Source organism: Aotus nancymaae, unplaced genomic scaffold (assembly GCF_030222135.1).
Source record: "Aotus nancymaae isolate 86718 unplaced genomic scaffold, 86718_ANA_hifiasm-v0.15.2.pri h1tg000057l, whole genome shotgun sequence".
NCBI lineage: Eukaryota > Metazoa > Chordata > Mammalia > Primates > Aotidae > Aotus > Aotus nancymaae.
Genome location: NW_026988471.1, coordinates 23,535,088 through 23,561,904, shown reverse-complemented (window position 1 = coordinate 23,561,904; position 26,817 = coordinate 23,535,088). Strand labels below are relative to the sequence as shown.

General features: G+C 42.3%; 2 protein-coding genes and 1 pseudogene across 2 annotated transcripts; 2 read left to right on the top strand and 1 right to left on the bottom strand.

Annotated features, from left to right (window-relative positions):
* Positions 1-230: 230 nt before the first annotated feature.
* On the bottom strand, positions 231-22,835 carry CENPO (centromere protein O). Its single transcript, XM_012453314.2, has 7 exons — positions 22,767-22,835; positions 22,328-22,440; positions 14,983-15,152; positions 3,751-3,868; positions 2,470-2,729; positions 1,436-1,607; positions 231-402 (listed from the first exon to the last, which is right to left on the bottom strand). Exons 2-7 carry the CDS (start codon positions 22,371-22,373, stop codon positions 266-268), a joined length of 903 nt encoding a protein of 300 aa, XP_012308737.2. The 5' UTR covers positions 22,374-22,440; positions 22,767-22,835; the 3' UTR covers positions 231-265.
* LOC105717896 (zinc finger CCHC domain-containing protein 9-like) lies at positions 9,584-10,458 on the top strand (annotated as a pseudogene).
* Positions 22,836-22,914: 79 nt separating the features above from the next.
* PTRHD1 (peptidyl-tRNA hydrolase domain containing 1) lies at positions 22,915-26,368 on the top strand. Its single transcript, XM_012453315.2, has 2 exons — positions 22,915-23,166; positions 25,336-26,368. Exons 1-2 carry the CDS (start codon positions 22,915-22,917, stop codon positions 25,504-25,506), a joined length of 423 nt encoding a protein of 140 aa, XP_012308738.2. The 3' UTR covers positions 25,507-26,368.
* Positions 26,369-26,817: the final 449 nt, after the last annotated feature.

Genomic DNA, 26,817 nt, shown 5'->3' with positions numbered 1-26,817 from the left:
CTTTTATTGCCCCACAAATGTTTCTGATTTTCAGCTAAAATGTATGATAATACCTTGAAAAAACATGATCTTGAGCATTTTAAGTGACCAGGCAATCATGGGAATTGTTCCAAAACGCCAGTGTCTATACTCAAACCTGCTCTTCCACCCTGATGAAAAGGTAGGCATCTGTTTTCATCAGGAGGGTGGGCCCCACCTGCCTGGTACTGTCTTCAGCTCTGGTTACTTACTTCTGATGTGTTCCCAGTGCCGTGAAAACAATCTATTAGGAGACCAGACTCATATCCAACTTTTCTCCTTTTCTTGCAAATGAAGCAAACACTTGATGCAGGGGCTTCGTACAGAACAGAGTTTCATGGGATGCTCGCTGCTCCTCCCATGAAGTAGATAATGGTTCCACTCCTAAAAAGAAAGATTCCATCAATCTCGTCCAGTGCAACTGGGGGAATCAGAGCCTGGATCGCTGATATTCTGGACCCATACAGCTTTTTTTTTTTTTTGGGTCTGGACTAAGGCTGCCCCTCATTGGACAATCTTGAGACTGGAGACTTCAATCAGACTGCCCAAAGAAGTCAAAGACTGATGGTGTGAAATCTAGGGCAGCTTCAAAATTTCTGCCTCCTAAAAACATTTTACCCAGCCAGGCGCGGTGGCTCATGCCTGTAATCCCAGCACTTTGGGAGGCTGAGGCGGGCAGATTGCTTGAGCTCAGGAGAGTTTGAGACCAGCCTGGGCAGCATGGTGAAACCCCGTCTCCAGTAAAAAATACAAAAAATTAGCTGGGCGTGGTGGCATGTGCCTGTAGTCCCAGCTACTCTGGAGGCTGAGGCAGGAGAATCACTGGAACCCAGGAGGTGGAGGTTCCAGTGAGCCGAGATTGGGCCACTGCACTCCAGCCTGGGCAACAGAGCAAGACACCTTCTCAAAACATTTTACCAATTTTTCGTTATTGCCCATGTCATTTAACTGAAACAGATTCACCAAAAAGTGTCTCTCTCAGCCAGTCTGGAAGAATTTCCATTTAGAGACTGCTCCATAGGGAGGAGTGTGTGTGTGCTGACGCGTCATGTCCATTTGACTTCATAGTGAAATGAGTCTTTGGCTCCATTCACCATAACTGACCCATGACTCAGCCTTATCGTTAGCTATCTTTCCTGAAGCAGAGCCCCCAGTGAAAACAAATCATAAGCTGCAAGAACACCGGCAGTGTTGGGTGGGCAAAGGAGGAGGGAAAATGGGGATGATCATGTTTACCGTTTACAAAGAGGAAGGAAAAGATTGGTAGAAACAAAGAATGTTCTATCTTACCAGTCTGAGTAAATTTACAGTATATAAACAGAAGAAAGTGTCTCAAGAGGTCTACTTCATGGATTCTACCTGTTTCACTCGAATAAACTGGGATATGAGAATTTCTGCATTGAGGCAGCCTTTTTACCTTGATATGTCACAGTGACGTCGGTGGGAAGAGTTGCTGTGAGGTCCTTATACAGCAATCTAGCACAGAACGGGAAGGACTGACCGCCTGGATCCAGTTTATAAGTAAATGACAGCAAGTTACACAGTGGGTTTCTCTGCAAGGGCCCAGTCAGGAGGGCTGCAAAGTCACTCTAGGGGTGAGGAACAAAATGAAGTGGAGGATGACTGCAGTTCCAAAGGTGGTGCTTACTGACACTTGAATTATGTCAACCAAGAGGGGTCATCAATTACATTTTAGAGAAATAAATGAAGCACAGAAAAGGGTCTGAAAAAAGGGCTAATTAAAAAGATGTGTAAGATAACTAAGAGTCAGTGGCAGCCTGGAAAGGCCTATAGGGGTACAGCTCCGCAAGAGACTGTTTCTGCAAAAATTTCACTGGCTGAGGTGCTTCATGACTGCATCCACATTTCAATTTCACTTAAACCTACAACTGAGAGCTTCAGAGTTATTCCAAATACATACAGGGGGAAACACTAAGCTTGTAGGAGTCACTTAGAACCTATTAGCATTCACTTTCTAGCTCCTTTTTTCACCCAACCTTAGCTCAACTGCAACCCAAAAAGGTAGGCTAGAGTTGAGGGAAGATGGACAGCATTCTTCCATGGTACTGCAGAAACCATTGTCCTCTTTCTAATAACATCTATACCCGAGGTTCAGCAAGGCACTTGGTGCGGTACATAGTAGGCACCCCATAAATCCTTGTTGGATCAAAAGTATAACAACTGGACTCTACTATCTTACGAAAAAAGCTTGAAGCCCACCATTGGGAGGTGCATAACCCTTTAACCAGTACCCAAGCTCAACGTCATCCAGAGATTCAAAAGAAAAGAGGGTGGAATAGTGCTTCTATATAAATAAGAAACATCAGAAAGGTAACAGTCAAACTTCTCACTCAGTTACGAAACACTGAAAATACAGAAAACATCCCCCCTTTCCCCTTTTACATTTATCTTGGGCCCACAAATGAGGCATACAACATCCCAAAGAGATACCTGAAGCCGGTCTGCCTGGTACTTCCTCCCAGAGTAAGCATTCAGGTACTCGCAGAGACTGAACAGGAAGTGCTGGATGTTGGTCTGTAAGTATTTTGCAGCTATCTCTTCTAGAGGAATGAAGACTGGGACTGAATGGTGATGTATCTGGAGTGGTTTCTGTATGACAAGGTCCACAAAATAGGAATCCAACAGGGTCCCCTCAAAAGCAGTACTGATGCAGACACAGACTCCTCGGCTGGTCAGTTTACCACTGAGGCCTGAGGCAAAGAAGAAGACACCTGAGCAGACGGCAGGCCACGGTGGTGTCTTCTCATCTGTGCCTCCAGTAGCTTCCACAGTGCCTAGAATACGTACACTTGTGCACAAACGTTTGTTGAATGGGTATCATTGGCTCATTCTTCCCTTTGACTCCAGCTTACTTTGAGACTGAGTTGTTTAAAACCATAGAAGAATGGTAAAAATGAAAAAACATCCTAAATGTCAAATTACTATGAAATTTTTCTCTTTTTTTGAGAGAGAGGATCTCACTCTGTCACCCAGGCTGTAGTGCAGTGGCACGATCTCTGATCTCAGCTCACTGCAACCTCAACCTCCTGGGCTTAAGCGATCCTCCCATCTCAGCCTTTCAAATAGCTGGGACCACAAGCACATACCATGTCACCTGGCTCATTTTTAAATTTTCAGTAGAGATGAGGTCTTGCTATGTTGCCCAGGCGGGTCTCAAACTCTTGGACTCAAGCAATCCTCCTGCCTCAGCCTCCCAAAGTGATGGGATTACAGGCTTGAGTCACTGTGCCATGCCAAAAATTTAAATTATAGCTATACTTTTTTCTTAGTGTGAAATAATTTGTCATAGTCCCCAGTTCTTTCCACAACTATCCTGTGGCATAGATGGGAGAATAAATTCCTATTTAAGGAACGGACTTGGAAAGTTCAAACTATTTCACTAGTAGCATAAAACAAGCCGGTGGTAAAGGGAGTTCTAGTACAGTGTGTGGCACACGACAAACTGATAAAATGAATGGAATAAACCAGCCACCAGCTGACCTGTGGTACAAAGGGGCCAGCCAATCTTGTAGGTGAAGACAGGCTTGCAAATAGCATGTCAGCTCTGTGTGTGTGTGTGTGTGTGTGTGTATGTGTGTGAGTGATGAGGGCAGGAGGTATAAAATACCATAAATATCATGAAATAAGGCCAGGACTGATAACACATCTAGCAAACGAACTCACTAGACACAGACCCAGACTAAATTAGGTTAAAAAAACAACAAATTAAACCTGTAAAACGATACGCCTGCAGAACGGCTTTCACATTTTCCAGTTTCTCTTCCAACACTTCTTGCTCGCTCATCTCCACTGCTAGGGTGGGTTCTACATTAGCAATAGATGCTTTCACCTGCAAGATACGAAGCAAATCAATCTAGGTACAAAGGGGTACACCACAACATCCCCGCCCTCACCGCACTGGATAAAAGCTCAATGCAGGGCATATGATGTAATACATCAAGAAATGCTGAGAGAGAGATCCAAGATGGCTGATCACTAGCAGCTCGGACTCGTAGCTCCCAGTGAAAGCGCAGAGAACGAGAGGACGCCACACTTTCAGACGAATATTTGTTGCTCACAGACTAAGAGATTCCCAGTGGAGTAAAAGTCTCCAGGAAATATGGGACTATGTGAAAAGACCTAATCTACGTTTGATAGGTGTACCTGAATGTCATGAAGAGAATGAATCCAAGTTGGAAAATACTCTTCAGGATATCATTCAGGAAAACTTTCCCAACCTAGCAAGGCAGGGTAATACTCAATTCCAGGTAATACAGAGAACACCACGAAGATATTCTTCAAGAAGACCAACCCCAAGGCACATAATCGCCAGATTTATTAGGGTTGAAATGAAGGAGAAAATACTAAGGGCAGCCAGAGAGAAAGGTCAGGTTACCCATAAAGGGAAACCTATCAGACTTACAGCAGATCTCTCAGCAGAAACCCTACAAGCCAAAAAAGAGTGGGGACCAATATTTAACATCCTTAAAGAAAAGAACTTTCAACCCAGAATTACATATCCAGCCAAACTAAGCTTTATAAGCGAAGGAAAAATTAAATCTTTTGCAAACAAACAAGTACTTAGAGACTTCACCACCACCAGGCCTGCTTTACAAGAGCTTCTGAAAGAAGCACCATACATATAAAGGAACAACCAATATCAGCCTTTCCAAAAATATATCAAAAAGCAAAAAGCATTAACACAATGAAAAATTTACACCAACTAATGGGCAAAACAGCCAGCTAGCATCAAATGCCAGTATTAAACTTATATATATTCTAATTGGATAAAAAGCCAAAACCCATCAGTATGCTGCATCCAGACCCATCTCACATGCAATGATACACAAAGACTCAAAACAAAGAGAAGGAGGAAGATTTACCCACCAAACAGAGAGTAAAAATAAACAAATAAACAAAAAGCAGGAGATCCAATTCTCGCCTCTGATAAAGTAGACTTTAAAGCAACAAAGATCAAAAGAGGCAAAGAAGGACATTACATAATGGCAAAAGGATCAATGTAACAAGAAGAGCTAACGTTTCTATAGATCAACAAGACAGAAAATTAACAAGGACATCAAGGACTTGAACTCAGACCTGGAACCAGTAAACTTAATAAACATTTATAGAACTCTCCACTTCAAATACACAAAACATACATTACCACCTCACACCTATTCCAAAAGTGACTACATAATTGGAAGTAAATCACTCCTCAGTAATCGCATAGCATTTCATAGGTTTAAATGAAATATTGGTTGGCTGCTTGTTTGTTATTTTCTTCCCTTATTCCTTCCTGTCTACATCATTAAGTATAATTATTGGTATAAAAGAGGTTTTCAATACCCATTACTAAATTGCATTCTAGCCTGGGCAAGAAAGCAATACTCCCATTCTCTCTCTCTCTTTCTCTTCCTTTTTCTTCCTCTTCTTCATTCTTTTCTTTCTTTCTTCCAAAAAAAAAAAAAAAAAAAAAAAAAAAAATGATTAAAGAAATACTGGCCAAGATTTCCCAAAAAAAAAGAGAACGGGGCTGTGCCCCTAGGAACACTGTGAGTGGGAGTACACAGTGCCAGAGCCTTCCTGGAGGGTGCTTCACAATAAATATGAATGTTTAAAAAAAAAAAGGAATGCTACCGTGGCCGGTCAGTCAGCAAAGGAAGAATCTCATGGGTCACAATGCCAGGAATCAGAAGTAGAAATTGTGCTGGTCTGAAGAACAATTCAAATTTTGGTGAGAATGGAGAAGACTGAGAGAGTAGCAAGAAAAGGTTGTGCGGAAAGTCTAGGCTAAGCATAGGGTGGACAAAACAGGTGGCTATGAAGAGGCAAGGCTGGGAAAGCTGGGCTTGTCAGACTGTGGGGTTTCAAGTGCCAGTGCTCCAAGATGGATGCTGCTAGCTATCACCCAGCAGAGGGTACCAGGCTGACCCACCCTGAGAACAACTATGCAAGCTGGATAAAATACCAAAAAGAAATAAGCAAAGACAGCATTCCAGAAGGATCCAAAGAAGGACTGAAGGTTTGAAGGCGTTCCAGAAGGATCCAAATAGCCAGGACTGGAGAGTACTGACAAATGCTCCGAAGTCAGCTGGTATCCCAACAGCCTCTGTGCTCAGGCATTTCCTTATTCATGTGCAAGGCACACTGGGCCACAGAGAAAGGCGTAAACTAGACTCTGCAGCCATTTCATTCAGAACAAACACTGGACATTAATGGTATCAAAGCAGACTTTAAAGGGAACTCAACGTTCTGCTTGCAACCTGCCCACACCCCCTGCACCCACATCTGCTAATTCCTAAACTGCACAGGTGTGACTGGGGATCAAGAAACCAAACAGAAAGAAGCTGCTAAAGGGGAAAAAGCCAAGCAGAGATTTTGCGAGAACAAAATGTGGATTTCAGGGCCTGCCAGGAAAGAGGAGCCTTAATAGACCCATCCCCAACACACTCCTAAACTTTCAATTGAATGCCCTAAAAAAGCTACACCCTAGAGTAAGGGCAAACTGGAAACAGACCACTGCAACTGAATGAAAGTGATACGCCCATACACTACCTGCCAAAAAAAGCCTAACACTTCCCCTGGAGAAGATAACATACTCAAAACCCATATATTTTTCTTTTCTTTTTTGGGGGGACGGAGTTTTGCTTGTCATCCAGGCTGGAGTGCAATGGTGTGATGTTGGCTCACTGCAACCTCTGCCTCCCAGGTTCAAGCAATCGTCCTACCTCAGCCTCCCAAGTAGCTGGGATTACAGGTGTGCACCACCACAGCTGGCTAATTTTTGTATTTTTAGTAGAGACAGGGGTTTCACCACGTTGGCTAGGCTGGTCTTGAACTCCTGACCTTGGGTGATCTACCCACCTCAGCCTCCCAAAGTGCTGGGATTACAGGCGTTAGCCACTGCGCCCGGGCTCTGTAAATTTTTTTCATACACAATACTCATAAAAAATATATATAGGCATACCAGAAAAGAGAAACAGATGACTGAAAACTGAGAGGAAAAAGAAGACAACAGAACAGATGTCAGGGCATTCAGCTATTCAAATAACGGCATGGTCATTAAAACAGGCTAAAAGATGGAAACTCAGACCAAAGAGCTGGAATCTATAAAAAAAGAACCAGATGGAAATCTTAGAACCAAAAAAAATACAGTAACTCAAATTAGAATTTTAATAGATTTAAAAGCCAACTAGCCAAATAAGAAGAGATCTTACATGGAGTGGAAAATAGGCATATTGGCATATTTTCATATCTAGATTAAAGTATAGAGAAAAAAATCAGATTAGAAAATTAGTAAGACATAGGTCACACACACACACAAAAGAAAACACCATACATGGGAGCCCCAGAAACCCTGTCTCTACTAAAAATACAAAATTAGCTGGGCGTGGTGGCAAATGCCTGTAATCCCAGCTACCCGGGAGGCTGATGAGGCAGGAGAATCGCTTAAACCCAGGAAGCGGAGGTTGCAGTGAGCCGAGACTGGACCACTGTACCGGCCTGGGTGACAAGAGCAAAACTCCCAACTCAAAAAGAAAAAAAACTTACCCTGTAAACGTTAGCCTAAAAAAGTTACTGTTGTACTAACATTCATCAAAGTAGATTTTTTTTTTAATGTTTTAATTTTTGTTTAAGATTGGGGGGCTCTCACTCTGTTGCCCAGGCTGATCTCAAATTCCTAGGCTAAAGTGATCCTCCCACCCCAGTCTCATAAAGTGCTGGGATTATAGGTGTGAGCCACCACACCCGGCCAATGTCAAAGTAGATTTTAAGGCAAGAAGTTTAATTAAAAGTTAAAAGGAAGCCGGGCGCGGTGGCTCAAGCCTGTAATCCCAGCACTTTGGGAGGCTGAGGCGGGTGGATCACCAGGTCAAGAGATCGAGACCATCCTGGTCAACACGGTGAAACCCCGTCTCTACTAAAAATACAAAAAATTAGCTGGGCATGGTGGCGCATGCCTGTAATCCCAGCTACTCAGGAGGCTGAGGCAGGAGAATTGCCTGAACCCAGGAGGCGGAGGTTGCGGTGAGCCGAGATCGCGCCATTGCACTCCAGCCTGGGTAACAAGAGCGAAACTCCATCTCAAAAAAAAAAAAAAAAAAAAAAAAAAGTTAAAAGGAATATATCATAATAATAAAAAGCTAATTAAATCAGGAAGCTACAGTACTCCTAAATTTGTTTGCACCCAATATATACAGGAACGTAGAATGAGAGGGGAAAAATTCATCTACAATCACAGTGGGAGATTTTAACACATCTATTTCGGTAACTAATAAAACAAGTAGACAAGTAAATCAGTAAGGATATAAGTTTTTTTTTTTTTTTTTTTTTTTTGAGACGGAGTTTCGCTCTTGTTACCCAGGCTGGAGTGCAATGGCGCGATCTCGGCTCACCGCAACCCCGCCTCCTGGGTTCAGGCAATTCTCCTGCCTCAGCCTCCTGAGTAGCTGGGATTACAGGCACGCGTCACCATGCTCAGCTAATTTTTTTTTTGTATTAGTAGAGATGGGGTTTCACAGTGTTGACCAGGATGGTCTCGATCTCTTGACCTCGTGATCCACCCGCCTCGGCCTCCCAAAGTGCTAGGATTACAGGCTTGAGCCACCGCGCCCGGTGGATATAAGTTTTTGTTTTTTTTTTAAGCCTGTTGCCCAGGCTGGAGTGGAATGGTGCAATTTTGGCTCACTGCAACCTCTGACTCCCAGGTTCAAGTGATTCTCTTGCCTCAGCCTCCCAAGTAGCTGGGATTACAGGCATGTGCCACCATGCCCAGCTAAGGATGTAAGATGTTTAAACAACATGATGAACACCCTAGGTCTATTTGATATATATACAATACAAGAGTCAACAAATGCAAAATCCACATTTAATGCACATGGAACATTTACAAAAACTGACCACAAACTGAGTCATATTCTCTGACCATATGGAATTAAGCTATAAATTAGTAACTTTAAAAAAAATCAAATATCCAAATTTTTGGAAATTAAGCAGTACACTTATAAAACAAACCCATGGGCTAAAGAAGATAACACAATGGAAATTAACACTATTTGAATTGAAGTGATAATGAAAATATATCACAACTTGTGGGGTATAAAATTAAAAAAAATACTGAAAATAACAGAAAAAAATACAAACAAACAAAAAGAAAAAGAAAATTTGTGGGACACATTTAAACCCATGCTTAAAGGGAAAATTTTTAACCTTTTGTGTATTTAAGAGAAAAGAAGACTAAAAGATATCAATAGGTATTCATCTCAAGAAGCTAAAAGAACAACTGAAATTCAGAGTAAAAGGAAGGAAATAATAATGAACAGAAATCAATGAAAATATAAAACAAATGAACAAGACAGAAAATCAACAAAGCCAAAAGCTGGTTCTTTGAAAAAAAAAGAACAAAAATGAGAAAACATACCAAGACTGATAGAGGAGACAGAAATAGAGTGAGAGCAAGCACAAATGACCACTATCAGAATAAAAAACAAGACATCGGGGCTGGCTTCTCTGGCTTGCTAACTCGGCTGCTCTGGGGAATTCGTGCATGGTAGCACAGTGAGGTACCTCTGATGAAATTATGACCAGGTGGGCACGAGTTAATACTACATATAACAAAAGACCTTTGCCTGCAACATCATGGGAGGACATGAAGAAGGGATCCTTTGAGGGAACAAGCCAAAACCTACCGAAGTGTAAACCACTTGAAGTCAATAGGCTATCCCTTAAAAATGATGCACCCCAAGCAAAACATAAAAAGAACAATAAGAAAAAAAGAGTACTTAAATGAAGATGTGAATGGATTCATGGAAAACCTAAGACAGAATTCACAGATGGTTCACAATGGGCAAATTATAGCAACAGACAGTAGGAAGTAAGGGAAGAAACTGCAATTGCTTTAAAGAAAGACAGTCGACGGGAAGGAAGAAGATTACAAAGAAAACCGGCAAAGAAAAATGCAATGGTGTGTTTGCATTGTAGAAAACCTGGTCATGGAATTGCAGATTGCCCTGCCACCCTTGAAAATCAAGATATGGGCACTGGAATATGTTACAGCTGTGGGTCCACAGAGCATGAAATAAGCAAGTGTAAGGCTAAAGTAGACTCGGCTCTTGGTGAATTTCCTTTCGCAAAATGTTCTGTTTGTGGAGAAATGGGGCACCTGTCTAGAGCTTGTCCTGATAATCCCAAAGGACTCTATGCTGATGGTGGTGGTTGCAAACTTTGTGGCTCTGTGGAACATTTAAAGAAAGATTGCCCGGAAAGTCAGAATTCAGATCGAATGGTCACAGTTGGTCGCTGGCCAAAGGGAATGAGTGCAGATTATGAAGAAATTCTGGATGCACCTAACTACAAAAACCCAAAACAAAAATACCTAAAGTTGTAATTTTGATAATAACTAGCACTATCATTAGTTACCACCTCATTTTTACTTTCTAAACAAGCCCACTTCACAAGTTAGAATTGGGCTCCCTTGTAGCCAGGACTATACTGTAGATATCAAGCATGATCTGAGTGTGGTCAAAAACAATTTTCTTTATTCTGTTCATCAAACAGTACTTCTACCACTGTTTGGAGAAAACTGAAGAAAAGAATAAGATGGTTAAATGGATTCTCTAAACGAACATATTTTAAGAGACAGAACTTAGGCATAACTAAGTGGATGTATACCTAATTGTAACAATCCTCTTTTATAAAAGCAAAATTATGCATAAATGTGAAACACCTCTAAACAAAGGGTACAAATGAACTTTTGGTGATACTGTTTTCTTGGCTCAGAGTATCAATTTATTATTATAATAGAAATGTACAAGTTGCTAGAAAGTCTGTATTTTTAAAATATGGAATAAAAATGCATTTTCTATTGCTTGTTAAAAAAAAATGAGACATCGGGCCGGGCGCAGTGGCTCACACCTATAATCCCAGCACTTTGGGAGGCCGAGGCGGGTGGATCACGAGCTCAAGAGATCGAGACCATCCTGGTCAACATGGTAAAACCCCATCTCTACTAAAAATACAAAAAATTAGCAGGGCCTGGTAGCACGTGCCTGTAATCCCAGCTACTCAGGAGATTGAGGCAGGAGAATTGCCTGAACCCAGGAGGCGGAGGTTGCGGTGAGCCAAGATCGTGCCATTGCACTACAGCCTGGGTAACAAGAGCGAAATTCTGTCTCAAAAAAAAAAATAAATAAAATAAAATAAAATGAGACATCACTGATCCATCCTAATCACAAGACAGTAGGTTATTTTTTAAAAATTTCAAACTTTAAATGTGAGAGTGTACATAAAAAGGACAAACTGCAAAATGCAACATACCAAAAGTGACCCAAGAAGAAAACGGAAATCTGAACAGCTTATGTTGATCAAAGAAATTGGATCAGAAATTAAAAACCCTTTCCACAGAGATGGTCCAAAGGGCTTCAACCAGGGAATTCCTTATCAAAATGTAAGGAAAAATAACACCAATTTTATATAAACTCTTTTAAAGAACAGAAAAAAAGGAAAATGTGTTAACCTGCTTTCTGAGACCAGCATAAAACTTGATGCCAAAACCTGACAAAGTCACTACAAAAAAAATCACAGGGCAAGCTCTCTCATGAATTTAGATGCAAAAGTTCTAATAACTAACATCAGCAAGTCAGATTTAGCATTATATTAAACAGATAATACATCAAACCAAATTAGGTTTACTTTGAGAATGTGAGGGCAATTTATCATTTAAACAGCAATCAATATATATCACAAATTAATAAAATAAGGGAGGGGGCCCTGGCACGGTGGCTCACGCCTGTAATCCCAGCACTTTGGGAGGCCGAGGTGGGTGGATCACGAGGTCAAGAGATCGAGACCATCCTGGTCAACATGGTGAAACCCCGTCTCTACTAAAAATACAAAAAATTAGCTGGCCATGGTGGCGCATGCTTGTAATCCCAGCTACTCAGGAGGTTGAGGCAGGAGAATTGCCTGAACCCAGGAGGCGGAGGTTGCGGTGAGCCGAGATCGCGCCACTGCACTCCAGCCTGGGTAAAAGAGCGAAACTCCGTCTCAAAAAAATAAATAAATAAATAAATAAAATAAGGGAGAAATATGATCCCCTTAATAAATGCAGTAAAAATATTTGATGAAATTTAATATCATGATTAAAACTTTTTAGCAAAGTAGAAATAAAAGAGCATTTCCTGGCCAGGTTAGGTGGCTCACATCTATAATCCCAGCACTTTGAGAGGGTGAGGCAGGTGGATCACCTGAGGTCAGGAGTTCAAGACCAGCCTGGTCAACATGGTGAAATCCCATCTCTACTAAAAATACTAAAATTAGCCGGGTGTGGTGACACATGCCTGCAATCCCAGCTACTCGGGAGACTGAGTCAGAAGAATCGCTTGAACCCAGAAGGTGGGTTCAAGCCTCCTGGAGTGCCACCGCACTCCAGCCTGGGTAACAGAGTGAGACGCCGTCTCAGAAAAAAGAAAATACCAGGAAAGGATCAGCATAATCTTAAGTTAGACAAAGATTTATTAAACAAGAAACAAGGGCACTAAGAATAAAATTTAATTACCAAATCAAACTTCATTAAAATAAGGATTTTCTTTTCATCACAAGATACCATTAGAGGTGAAAAGACAAGCCATAGTCTAAGGAAGACCCTAACACAGATACCCAACAAATAACTCATTCAAAATATGTAAAGATTTCTACAGTTTAATAGCTGGACAATCTAATAAAAATTTCACAAGAGCCTTGAAAAAAGCACACTTCACAACAGAGTATTTTCAAATGTCCAATAGGGGGATTCACCATCAGTGGTTATGAAGCAAATGCAAATTCAATCCAAAATGAGATATTATTATACTCCCATCAGAATGACAAAATTTAAAAACTGACAATAGCAAGTATTGGTATGGGAATGTTAAACTGGTATAATCACTTTCGAAAACTGGCAGAATTTAGTAAATCTAATATGCATATCCTATGACCCAGCAATTTGACTAGGAATATACCCAATATATATGTGTATATTTTTATACCAAAGGACAGGAAAACACAGATGTTAATAGCGGCAACATTCATAATCATCCCAAAGTGAAGTAACCCAAATGACATCAGAGTAGAATGGGTAAATATACTGTAGTATACTCATAAAATAGAATTGCTGTATAGTAATAAAGAAAAAATGACCACAGGCCAGGGGCGGTGACTCACGCGTGTAATCCCAGCACTTTGGAAGGCCGAGGCAGGCAGATCACGAGATCAGGAGTTCGAGACCAGCCTGGCCAACACAGTGAAACGTCTCTACTAAAAATATAAAAATTAGCTGGGCGTAGTGGTGCATGCCTATAGTCCCAGCTACTCGGGAGCCTGAGGCAGGAAAATTGCTTGAACCTGGGAGGCAGAGGTTGCACTGAGCCAAGATCACGCCACTCACTGGACTCCAGCCCGGTGACAAAGGGAGACTCCGTCTCAAGAAAAAAAAAATGACCACTATAAGCAAAGTGTAGGTGAATCTCACAGTCCTAAGATTCATCAAAAGAAGTCAGACATAAGAGTTTGTACTTCCAACATCTATATAAAGTTCAAAATCAGGTAAAACAAATCTATGGTGACAGAAATCAGAATAGTGGTTACCTTAAGAGAAGTGACTAGGAAGAGGCAAACTGGAGACTTCTAGGGTATTGGTAACGTTCTATACTTGAATCTCTGTCGCAGTCACCTGGCTGTGCTAACTTTGTAACAAAGTCCATCAGATTTATGCACTTCATATATATAACACTTAAAAAAAAATGAGGGGAAGAAGGGTGGAAGGAAGAGAGGCATAGATGGAAAAGGAAGAGAAGGAGGAAGGCTGACCTTATCCCATAGACAATGAATGGTTGTTGACGGTTTTAGAGCAGAGAAATGGTGTGATGCTTCATGAAGCATTTTCTTGGCTGTGCAGGATTTATTGGAAAAGCAGAAATACTAGAAGATGCACCAACTAGCAGACTACTGTCATAATCCTGGCATCCAAATCACCTGATATTTATTCCAAATATGGCTAATATTTGAGCTGTGGCAATGGAGGAAGGACAGAGACAATATAAAAGAAAAATCTGATAGGTCTTGCTGACTGAACCTAAGCTAGAGAGAAAACTGAAAAAAGGGAAGGGTCAAGTTCCCTGTGAGGTTCTGAGTCTGGGTGACAAATGTCACTAATGACAAAAGTATCAACAACTCAGGTCAGGTCACTATAAGTATTGGTAAAAATGCAAAACAATGGAAATCTTATACAATCTTGCTGGGAATGTCAAACTGGTACAATTATTTTCAAAAACTGGCAGTATTTACTAAACCTGATATACCTATCCTATGAGCCAGCAATTCCACTAGGTATATACCCAATATGTATATGATTGAGGTAACAAACGTAGCTGTTTATTAGGGCAGATTAAGAATCTCTCAGGAAGAACTTGCCTGGCTTACCAGTAATGCCTGACAAATGTTAGGTGACAATGATATTCACTGCAATTCTACAGGATTTTTTTTTTTTGAGACAGATACTTGCTCTGTTGCCCAGGTTGCAGTGTAGCGACTCGATTTAGGCTCACTGCAACCTCCACCTCCCAGGTTCAAGCGATTCTCATGCCTCAGCCTCCCAAGTAGCTGGGATTACAGGCATGCACCACCACGTCCAGTTAATATTTGTATTTTTAGTAGAGACAGGGTTTCGCTATGTTGGCCAGGCTGGTCTCGAACACCTGACCACAAGTGATAGGCCCACTTCAGGCTTTCAAAGTGCTAGGATTACAGGCATGAGCCACCGCGCCCGGCCAACACTACAGGTTTGATCATTTGAGGGATCAGGGACTGCAATCAATCCAGTAAGATCACAAGTAAAACACATTATAAAAATTTGCCAATTCACCAATTCCCAAATCACGTTTGTTCATGACAATCTAAAGGAACGGTCGATGCTACCCTTCTACTCACGCTGGCTTGCCGGTGCCGTACCGCTGCTCTCAGCTCATCTCGCAGACGCCTCAGTTTATGAATCTTGGTTCCAAGAGCACCTTCCTGGGCCTGCACGCTCTGCGGCTCTTCAGACTGTTTACAGGATTTGCTCATTTGGGTCTCTAGCCTTTCCAAGTGAGCTAAAACACCTAAGGAGAGTAAAACGAGAATTTCACAAGAAGCCAAGGATTTCTCACTGTGGCAACAAGACTCCTCTCCGGGAAGAACAGGTGACTCTTTTTTACCAGAACTTTGTGGCCAGCTGAATTGTTAGATATCTGTCAATTTATAAAACCAGGGAAGCTAACAACTGAAATCAAAGATTATCAACCTTGTAGGCTGAAGAGTGATGTAAAACCGGATCCTCTGCAAAGAGAGCCTGAGAGAGGACATGAACTATCACACGCTGATTAGGCAGCAATGTCTCATCTAGGTCTGCAGTTTATCGCAAATCCACATCTCTAGTGTGTAAAGGATGACTCCCTAGCTTTATAATGGGCTGGAGAGAAACTCCCTCAAGGCCGGGTGCGGTGGCTCAAGCCTGCAATCTCAGTACTTTGGGAGGCCAAGGTGGGTGGATCACCTGAGGTCAGGTGTTCGAGACCAGCCTGAACAACATAACGAAACCCCATCTCTACTAAAAATACAAAAAATTAGCCGGGCATGGTGGCATGGGCCTGTAATCCCAGCTACTCAGGAGCCTGAGGCAGAAGAATTGCTTGAATCCGGGAGGTAGAGGTTGCAGTGAGCCAAGATTGTACCATTGCACTGCAGCCTGGGTGTCTTGCTCTTCTTTTTGTTTAAAAAAGAAGTCCCAGACTTTATTTAATTGAGCTTCTTAAGTACACCTGGCATCTATTTTGTAGGATTCATACAGATAAATGTATGAAAATCTTAATCTTCTTTCCTTGCCTTGGGACAGAATCCAAAAACTTATTCACCCATCTAATTAAGACTAGAAACCTCTTATACAGTTTTTACGGCTAATAAAACCATTAAAAAAATTGTGTGAGATCAAATAGAAACAGATACACACTATATGCAGAATTATCCTATTTTACTCATTGAAGCCTATCCCCTCTTGCTTTCTTAGAAACCCTCAATGATCAGTTACCCATTTTCTCAGCTGTGTTCATTTCCCTTCCACATATGCTCAAGTCTCAAATGTCTTCAAACACACACACTCATACCCACACTCATTCAGACACACACACACACACACACACACACACACACATTCATTCACTCACAGGCCTATTCTTGCCCACAAATCCCCTTCAGCTACCATTGCCCTTTTCTCTCCTTTCCTTTCCAGGAAAACTACTTAAAAGAGTTGTCCATGCAAGTTGAGTATCCCTTACCCGGAAGTCTTGAGTCTAGAAGTGTTTCTGATTTCAGAATCGGGAATATTTGCATTATACTTACTGGCTGAACATCCCATATCTGAAAATCCAAAATCAGAAATAAGCATTTCCTTTGGGCATCATGTCAGTGCTGAAAAAGCCTCCGATTTTGGAGTATTTCAGATTTTGGATTTTCAGGGCTCGACCTGTACTCACTTTCTCCATTTCCTTGCCCGTGACTCATACCTCAACCCACCTGAAACTCACTTCTGTTCCCATTATTTTACAAAACGGCTCTAAGATCAACAGTGATGTCCATGCTGCTGAACCCAAAGAACATTTTTCAAGCGCCCTTATCTCACCTCCCAGTGCTATATGCTTCTACTGATCACCACCTTCATGAAACTCTCTTTTCCCTTGAATCTTAGCATACCAGCCTCTTGGTTTGCCTTGTTGAATTGATGTTTATTAAGCATCTATTTTGTGCCAAGCACTATTTTAGGTACTAGGAACACAGTGATGAACTAGAGATGAACGCCTCGTTTTTGTGAAGCTTACATTTTACCGCCCTGACCCCTCTTTCTGCTTTGCAGGCTGCTACTCTCCTCCTTGACCATTAAATGCTGAAATTTTCCAGAGCTCAGTCCTAAGACCTCTTTTCTCCAGAAGAAATCTCATCAGTACCCACAGCCTTAATGGCCATATATGTCAATGCCTCACAAATATGTATCTCTAGCTTATACCTCTCTCCTGCTCCTGAGAAAGCAGAATATCTACCTGTCTTCTTAGTGTATCTACTTGGAAGACTTACAGAAACCTGAGAATCAACATGGCCAAGACTAAATTCATCATCTTCCCCTTCTAAACCCCTCCATGACTAGAACCATCATCCATCTAACTGTGTAAGCCAGGTACTTTTTTCCTTCCTTACACCTTCTCCTGCTCCAGTCCCAATCTGTTACCAAATCCTACTGAATACATTCCTAGTATCTCTGAAATATTTCCATTTTCCCCATCTGCACTGCCACCATTGTAGTTCAAGCTACCATCATTTCTGGCCGATTACAAGTTTCCTAGGTGGCTCATACAATGAAGGCATATTTCAAAACCTAAATTGCGGAGAGAGATCCAAGATGGCTGATCACTAGCAGCTCGGGATTGTAGCTCCCAGTGAAAGTGCAGAGAACAAGAGGACGCCACACTTTCAGACAAATTTTTGTTGCTCATGGACCAGGAGATTCCCAGCAGAGGAGCCCCACAGGTCGTTAGCACAACTCTTGTGGCCGGCGCGGCAGTTCTTGGTGCAGAGTCCCCGGCAGAAAAGCACTATCAATCTTAATAACGCTGTTTTGGCCGGCGCAGTGGATTGCTCAGATTTCGGTGCTGGGAATCAACAAGTTGGACGTCCACTCAGAGACCTAATTTGAAAGTCGGTAATCACAAAGACGACAGGTGGATAAATTTACAATGATGGGAAGAAACGAGCGTAAAAAGGCTGAGAATACCCAAAATCAGAATGCCTCTCCCTCTACAGGGGATCACAGTTCCTCATCAGCAACGGAACAAGGCCTGATGGAGAATGATCCATTAACAGAAGTAGGCTTCAGAAGGTGGATGATAAGAAACTTCTGTGAATTAAAAGAACTTGTTCTAACCCAATGCAAAGAAACTAAGAACTTTGAAAAAAGGTTTTACAAAATCCTAATGAGAATAGACAATTTAGAGAGGAATATAAGTGAATTAATGGAGCTGAAAAACACAACACAAGAACTTCGTGAAATGTGCACAAGTTTTAACAGTCGAACTGATCAAGCAGAAGAAAGGATATCAGAGGTCAAAGACAAACTTAATGAAATAAGAAGTCAAGATTAGAGAAAAAAGGATATAAAGGAATGAGCAAAGTCTCCAAGAAATATGGGACTATGTGAAAAGACCTAATCTACGTTTGATAAGTGTACCTGAATGTGACGAAGAGAATGAATCCAAGTTGGAAAATATTCTTCAGGATATCATTCAGGAAAACTTTCCCAACCTAGTAAGGCAGGACAATATTCAACTCCAGGCAATACAGAGAACACCACAAAGATATTCCTCAAGAAGACCAACCCCAAGGCACATAATCGTCAGATTCATTAGGGTTGAAATGAAGGAGAAAATACTAAGGGCAGCCAGAGAGAAAGGTCAGGTTACCCACAAAGGGAAACCTATCAGACTTACAGCAGATCTCTCAGCAGAAACCCTATACGCCAGAAAAGAGTGGGGGCCAATATTCAACATCCTTAAAGAAAAGAACTTTCAACCCAGAATTACATATCCAGCCAAACTAAGCTTCACAAGCGAAGGAAAAATAAAATCTTTTGTGAACAAGCAAGTACTTAGAGATTTCACCATCACTAGGCCTGCTTTACAAGAGCTTCTGAAAGAAGCACTACACATATAAAGGAACAACCAGTATCAGCCTTTCAACTAATGGGCAAAACAGCCAGCTAGCATCAAATGGCGGTAAAAGCCAAAACCCATTGGTATGCTGTATCCAGAACCATCTCACATGCAACGATATACAAAGACTCAAAACAAAGGGACAGGGGAAGATTTACCAACCAACCAGAGAGCAAAAATAAATAAATAAATAAAAAGCAAGAGTTGCAATTCTCACCTCTGATAAAATAGACTTTAAAGCAACAAAGATCAAAACAGGCAAAGAAGGACATTACATAATGGTAAAAGGATCAATGCAACAAGAAGAGCTAACGATCCTAAATATACACGCACCTAATACAGGAGCACCCAGATACATAACACAAGTTCTTAATTACTTATAAAGAGACTTAGCCTCCCACACAATAATAGTGGGAGACTGTAACATCACATTGTCAATATTAGACTGATCAACGAGATAGAAAATTAACAAGGATATCCAGGACTTGAACTCAGACCCGGAACAAGTAAACTTAATAAACATTATAGAACTCTCCACTTCAAATACACAAAATATACATTCTTATCAGTACCATATCACACCTATTCCAAAAGTGACTACGTAATTGGAAGTAAATCACTCCTCAATAATTGCATAGCATTTCATAGGTTTAAATGAAATATTGGTTGGCTGCTTGTTATTCCCTTATTCCTTCCTGTCTCCATTGTTAAGCACAATTATTGGCATAAAAGAGATTTTCAACACCTATTTTTAGACTGCATTCTAGCCTGGGCAATAAAGCAATACTCCCGTTCTCTCTCCCTCTTTCTCTTCCTTTTTCTTCCTCTTCTTCATTCCTTTTTTTTTTCTTTCTTTCTTCCATTTTTTTCTTCTAAAAAAAAAAAAAGAACCTAAATTGCATCACATCATCCAGCTGGCTAAAGCCTTTTGATGACTTCATACTGCCTACAAAGCCTACTGGCTTCTGTTTCTCTCCTGCCCTCGTCAGTATCATGCTGCTCCTTCTCAATGCTCTTCCACACAGCCCTCCTCTCAGCCTCTCAAACCTGCCCCGCTTCTTTACCAACCTGATTCTCCCTATACCAAATGCTCTTCCACAGCCCCTTATCCACCTTCACCTGCAGTTATTCTAGCTGGTTAGCGCTCAACGCAAGCAGCAGTTCCTCAGGGAAACCTTTGTAGCGCCTTCAGAACAAGGTCAGGTGCCAGCACATAAGATCTCAAAGATCCTGAGACAATATTATAGGTTTTTTTTTTGTTTTGTTTTAAATAAGAAATGGGGGTCTCACTATGTTTATCAGGCTGGTCTCAAACTCCTGAGCTCAAGCGATCCTCCCACCTCGGCCTCTCAAACTACTAGAATTACAGGCATGAGCCACCGCACCCAGCCACTATAGTTTTCATTGCATATTCATTAGTGTGATTATTTGATTGCTTATCTGTCTCGCTGAATCTTAAAGTTCCAAAATCAGGGACCATGTGCATTTCTGTTCACCCATGTATCCCTTATACCTGGCACAATGCCTGCCACATGGTAAACACTCTGGAAATATTTACCAAAACATGGACAACCAGGCATGCTGCTGTTGGAGATTAGTTCACTTGGCGTATGTCCACAGGAAGATCCCCATTACCCCAACAATATTAGTGAAAAACCAAAATTTTAAATAAATTAGTCCTAACAATTAGCACGTGATTAATTGCTTTATTAACAAATCTCTCTGTCCAACAACTATGTATCGAGAATCTACTATAGACCAAGGACCATGCTGGAAACTATTCATACTGTGGTAGCAAAATGAAGTCCCCGTCCTCATAGAGCTTACAAAAATTATTTAATGTCCAACCAGGAGGTGCTCTGAAAAGCACATACACACGGTTTAATTTAGGGTGGTACAGGTGATGCCTGACCAAATTCTATTTTATGGAAATTCTACATTACTAAAAGAGGAGCTATCATTGTTCCCGAAGTTTCTGAGATAAGCAGGTGTTCAAAACTATGTTAGCTTGTTGTTTAGCATTGCTACTACAGAAAAGAGAATCTATCTGCTAAGCCTGCTTTACCTTGGAAGTTACAATTGCATCTCATGCTCGCCAGTCAGCTTTGTCAGAAAAAAGGTTACAAAAAAGGTCAAAATCCCTGCCCATTTGAATAAATCATCTGGTTGCAACTAAAATTCCATGTCCTTCCTTCTCAAATGAGTGGGAGATTTCAAATCATAAGCAAAAAGCTGAAATCACAGAAGCAGAGGGATAAAACCAGTATGGGTAACAGCTAAATGTTTAAACATTGTTTTGGGTAGAGAATAAGGAGACTGGTCTAAGTCTCTTGATAATCCAAAACTTCCACCTCATCGCTTATTTTAACAGAAACAAAATTAGGCCTGGACTAGAGAATAGGTTACTCCTGAATGTGTAGCATGTTTCTACTACATAAAGTTACCAAACTTATTTTTAGTCTTAAAGTAACAATAAATCTTACCCCATACCCTTTTATTATCTAAAGTCTCAGCTTAAGTCATCTTAAGCTGAATATAGCTACTTCTCAGTTATCAACGATAATGACCCAGAGAAAAGTAGGTTGCCAAATTCACTGAGACACTCAGAAATTCTTTTTAAAACTGTAGAGTAATTTTTAAAGTTGGGTTTTATGGCAAGCTTTCCCAAAGTACTAGTGCAGAACCCTTTGGATTTAGGCATCAGGCTTAAGTATTTCAAAGTTTTAAAAAGTATTAGTAGCACAGGACATAAAGTCATACAAAACCAAACTGTCCACAAATATTACTGGGCACTAGAGAGGAAAGCAACTTTACTTCTGGACAGAAATTCAGATGTAAATCTCAGTTTCCAAAGGACCGACTAAGGACTAAGTAAAAGTAATAGTTCATAATTCTAGACAACTCTAACAATAAAGCATTCTTTAAACACTTTCTACATCTTAAGATACTTAGAGAGTATGTAAAGAATTAAACCTTTTATTGAATACTTCCCATATATTAGACACGTGCTAAATGCTTTACTTGAAAAGTTTTTAAATTAAATACCTTTCCACCACAAAAGAAATACTTTTTCCACAACCACCACAACAGTGCTATTTTCACTTCCATTTTCCATATGAAGAAACTGAGGCAGAGAATAAACTGACTTGCCTGAGATCACAATATTTAAAATGGCAGAGCCAAGACTCAAACCCAGTTCTAACCAACACCAAAGTCACGGCCCTGCACTGGCCCTCCCTCAGGAGTAATGCATAAATGGCCCAAAAAAATCCAGGGAGAGGAAAGAGACCCCTGGCTAGAACCGTAGTTCAGAATATAAACACTGAGCATATGATGGATGCAACTTATGGGTTTCAAAAGGAGTGGGAACCTAGAAACGAAGCCATTTTTCTTCCTCTAATTGTCTTGGCTGCCTGTCCTTTCACCATTCTGCTCCCAAACGGGCCAGGTCTCACGTCAGTTCCAAAAGGAAAGGGCTCTCTCAGACTGCGGGTCATGTTTGGGCAGCAGCAGGAAGGGGAAGGCGGCGACCCTCTGAATACCTCCTTTGGACTCGCCATCTGGACGTAAAGGGTTCGTCTGCTCCATCTCAGATGCCCAAGGACCTTCTCAAGAAGTTGTCCAGCAAGCGGTGACAGGAATCTCAATGTCCTTGCTGGTATTAAAAAAAAAAAAAAAGCAACAGCGTCATATCATATCTATTCCCATTCAAAATCAGACGGCAGGGCACACGTCACTCAGGCATAACCCCTGGGCCGCGGATGACAAATGTCACCGCTAGGACCCCCTGCCTTGAGCCGCCCGCCCGCTCCCAGCGTCGGAGCCAGCAGAGTCCACGCCCACCCCCGCGCCCCCTGCGCGCTCCCGAAGGTACGGCTCCTCTCGTCCAGCGGGCTTCCCAGCCACGAAAGGAGTTTTAAGAAGACTGTTCAGTCTGCCACCCTTGCCACTGTCCCGTCCGACACTGGGTCGTTCCCCTACCTTTTTTTTTTCCTTCTGGCTCACCCAGGCCAGGGGCGAGAATTCCCGCCATCCACGTCTTCAAAACCAACTCAACCGGTCCCGCCGTGCTTTGCGATTCTGCCGTACAAAAACATGGCGGCGCTCAGGGCCCCGCCCTGATCCCAGCATGCTCCGGGGAGTAGGTCCGGTCTTTCGGGTGGTTAGGAAGATGGCGGCCTCAGGGGCGGAGCCGCAGGTTCTGGTACAATACTTGGTGTTACGAAAGGATCTATCACAAGCTCCGTTCTCCTGGCCGGCGGGCGCATTGGTAGCGCAGGCTTGTCACGCGGCCACCGCGGCCTTGCACACTCACCGCGACCACCCGCACACAGCAGCTTACCTCCAAGAGCTGGGACGCATGCGCAAAGTGGTCCTTGAGGTGAGGCACTCGGGCTGAGGGGGAGGTTCTGAGACGTCGAGGGCTCTCGCCGTGGAGTCAGTGCAAAGTGAAGTCAAACTATTTACCTGGGTAGGACGCCAAATTATTTGAAAATAAATATTTTAGTATAAATTGAACCTAGCTTCAGATAGACCAGGCACCGGGGGTGTAAATCGGTACACCTTTTAAAATAGCAGTTAGGTTCTTTTTGCAGATAACCAAGCAAATCTCACCCTTACCCTTTGACTCTGTCTCTCCTGCTGCTTCGAGATATAGCCTAAGAGGCCGGGCGCGGTGGCTCACGCCTATAATCCCAGCACTTTGGGAGGCCGAGGCGGGTGGATCACGAGGTCAAGGGATCGAGACCATCCTGGTCAACATGGTGAAACCCCGTCTCTACTAAAAATACAAAAAAATTAGCTGGGCATGGTGGTGCGCTCCTGTAATCCCAGCTACTCGGGAGGCTGAGGCAGGAGAATTGCTTGAACACAGGAGGCGGAGGTTGCGGTGAGCCGAGATCGCGCCATTGCACTCCAGTCTGGATAACAACAGCGAAACTCCGCCTCAAAAAAAAAAAAAGAAAAGAGATATAGCCTAAGAAAACAATCAGATGCACCCAACGAGCTTTGCACAAGGATAATCATGGGAGCCCTTATGGTTTTGAAGCATATTTAGTGGCTTGAAAGAGTGCTCATGATGCGAAGCTAACTGAACTATATATACAGAATGATCCAGGCTTCGAAAGGAAAAACTAAGGAAATATATCTAAATATTAAGTAGTACATGGTGAGATTTTGGTTATTTCCTAATGCTTCTCTATATATTTTTTAAATTTTCTACCTTAAGCACATATTTTATAATAAGGAAAAACGGCTTTAATTAAGCCAGAACTCAGGTGGAGGGGTAGAGTAATCCCTTCATGGGTAACTGGCAAAGAGATTATCTTTCAAGAAAATTGCTACTGGGTAGTGAAACATCAAGCGGTAACCTGTAGGAAAATGTCTCGAGAATCTGAGTAGGCAGGACAGAAGCCGCTGGCTTTTCACTTAGATTTTCTTCCTAGGAAGAGGCCTCAGGAAATCAGGTTCAGACTCCTCTTGTCGCAGATGATCTGAAGCCCACAGAGATTAAGTGACTCCCCGGAGTTTAAAAGCCGTCTGCTGATTCTTAGTTGTTAGGCATGACTCAAGAAAGGGACTTAGGAGTTGCTACTGGTTAAATTGAGGTGCTGCTGTATAGTCAGAAAGGCCAACAAAATATAAGGCGATACCAGGATTAACGACATTTATTGGGTGCTTAGTATGTGCCAGGCACAGGGCTGAGCCTAATTTCATTAATCCTCCTATTTTATAAAGGGAAGAAGAGAGGCTGGGTGCGGTGGCTCATGCCTGTAATCCCAGCACTTTGGGAGGCTGAGCCGTGTGGATCACCTGAGGTCAGGAGTTGGAGACCAGCCTGGCCAACATGGTGAAACCGCGTCTCTACTAAAAATACGAAAATTAGCCAGGCGTGGTGGTGGGTGCCTATAATCCCATCTACTCGGGAGGCTGAAGCAGGAGAATCGCTGAAACCCGGGAGGCAGAGGTTGCAGTGAGCCGAGATGGCACCACTGCACTCTAGCCCAGGCGACAGAGCAAGACTCGGTCCCCAAAAAATAAATAAATAATAAAACAAAATAATTAGCCGGGTGTGGTGGCAAGCACCTGTAATCTCAGCTACTTGGGAGACTGAGGCAGGAGAATCGCTTGAACCCAGGAGGAAGAAGCTGCAGTGAGCCGAGATCGCACCCCTGCACTCCAGCCTGGGTGACGGTGCAAGACTCCATCTCAAAAAAAAAGAAATCCTTCCACTAGGCAGCTGTTAAAGTCAGAGGCACTTAAAATTATGGGCATAGCCATAGGAGAGCTAGAAAACGTGTAGAGCAGAATTACACATTACACGTGTATGTTGGGCATACAGCATCTCACGAGGGAAGATACAAATCTCCATTTTCTAAACAGGAATATGAAGCTTCTCTCCCCTCCCCAGTGCAGCAAGGAATGACATTGCAGCTCCTTCTTTGGTAAAGCTGTTACTCCATTTTCAGTTAGGAGGATTCCTGAAACCTTTTTTGGCCTTCTGACACTTCCTAAATGGGCTATTCGGTTTGTGTTCTGTGTTCTCCTTTAGGCCCCAGATGAGACCACCCTAAAGGAGCTGGCTGAGACCCTGCAACAGAAGAACATCGACCACATGCTATGGCTTGAGCAACCAGAGAATATTGCCACGTGCATTGCTCTCCGGCCCTACCCCAAGGAAGAAGTGGGCCAGTATTTGAAGAAGTTCCGACTATTCAAATGACTGCTGCTTTGATATGCTTGAATATCAGCTGGATCCAGAAACAGCAGGCCACCCATTCCTAAGCATCCTGTGCTCCCTGCAGTGTCAGCTTGCTCCCCTCTTTCAGCTGTGACAATTTCTTGAGGGTTAAGCACGTGTTCATATTAAAGTTGTCACTAATAACTACTTCCTCTTATTATTAATAATAAGTTCAAGTGGGGAAGGTGGGTGAGCAGTATTGTCTGGGGATCATTACTCAAATAGAAGATTTGGTTATACTCTCCTGTGGGGATCAAGGAAACTCCCTTCTAATCATCCAGGTTTGGCTGGGCGCAGTGGCTCACACCTGTAATCCCAGCACTTTGGGAGGCCGAGGCAGGCAGATCACCTGAGGTCAGGAGTTTGAGACCAGTCTGACCAACATGGAGAAACACTGTCTCTACTAAAAATACAAAATTAGCTGGGCGTGGTGGCACATGCCACCAAATGCTACTCGGGAGGCTAAGGCAGGAGAATGGCTTGGACCCAGGAGGTGGAGGTTGTGGTGAGCCCAGATCACACCACTGCACTTGAGCCTGGGCAACAAGAGCAAAACTCCATCTCAAAAAAAGCAAGACAAAAATCACCCAGGTTTGAAACTTTGCTTTTGAATTCCATATTTCTTACTCACAGCCAGGTATCATATTTCATTGACTCTAAGACAACATGACCTTTATGATGCAGTAATATTTTACGTATTGTTAAAAAAAATGCTGGCAATTAAAGCATGCAATTGATTGTATTTCAACAAAGATGTTAAAATTTGTCTCTAAAATAATAAAAAGTTAAAATTTGTGTGTCTATATATATGTACATAGATACAGATTTATTTGATTGGATGAAATCTGCCAAGTACTACAGCTGTTTTCTTGTCATTTCAGTGCCACTGCCCTGTGTCAACCTCTCATTTTGCTCACTGGAGTGCCCCATGGTCTGTTCACCTCCAGTGTGGCGCTCCAATCCAGCAGCCACTCTGCCACCAGATAGGACAGCTAAGCACCTGTGAAGTCTAGGCTCCTCCCTGCCTACAGAGTAATCCCAGCACTCCTTAGCTTAGCCTTCAGGCGGTCCTCATGTTTATTTCCTTTTTCTTTTTCCCGAGACAGAGTCTCTGTCGCCCAGGCTGGAGTGCAGTGACGAGATCTCTGCTCATTGCAATCTGGGTTCAATTGATTCTCCTGCTTCAGCCTCCTGAGTAGCAGGGCGTGTGCCACCATGCTGGCTAATTTTTATATTTTTAGTAAAGACGGGTTTCATCATGTTGACCAGGCTGGACTCGAACTCCTGACCTCA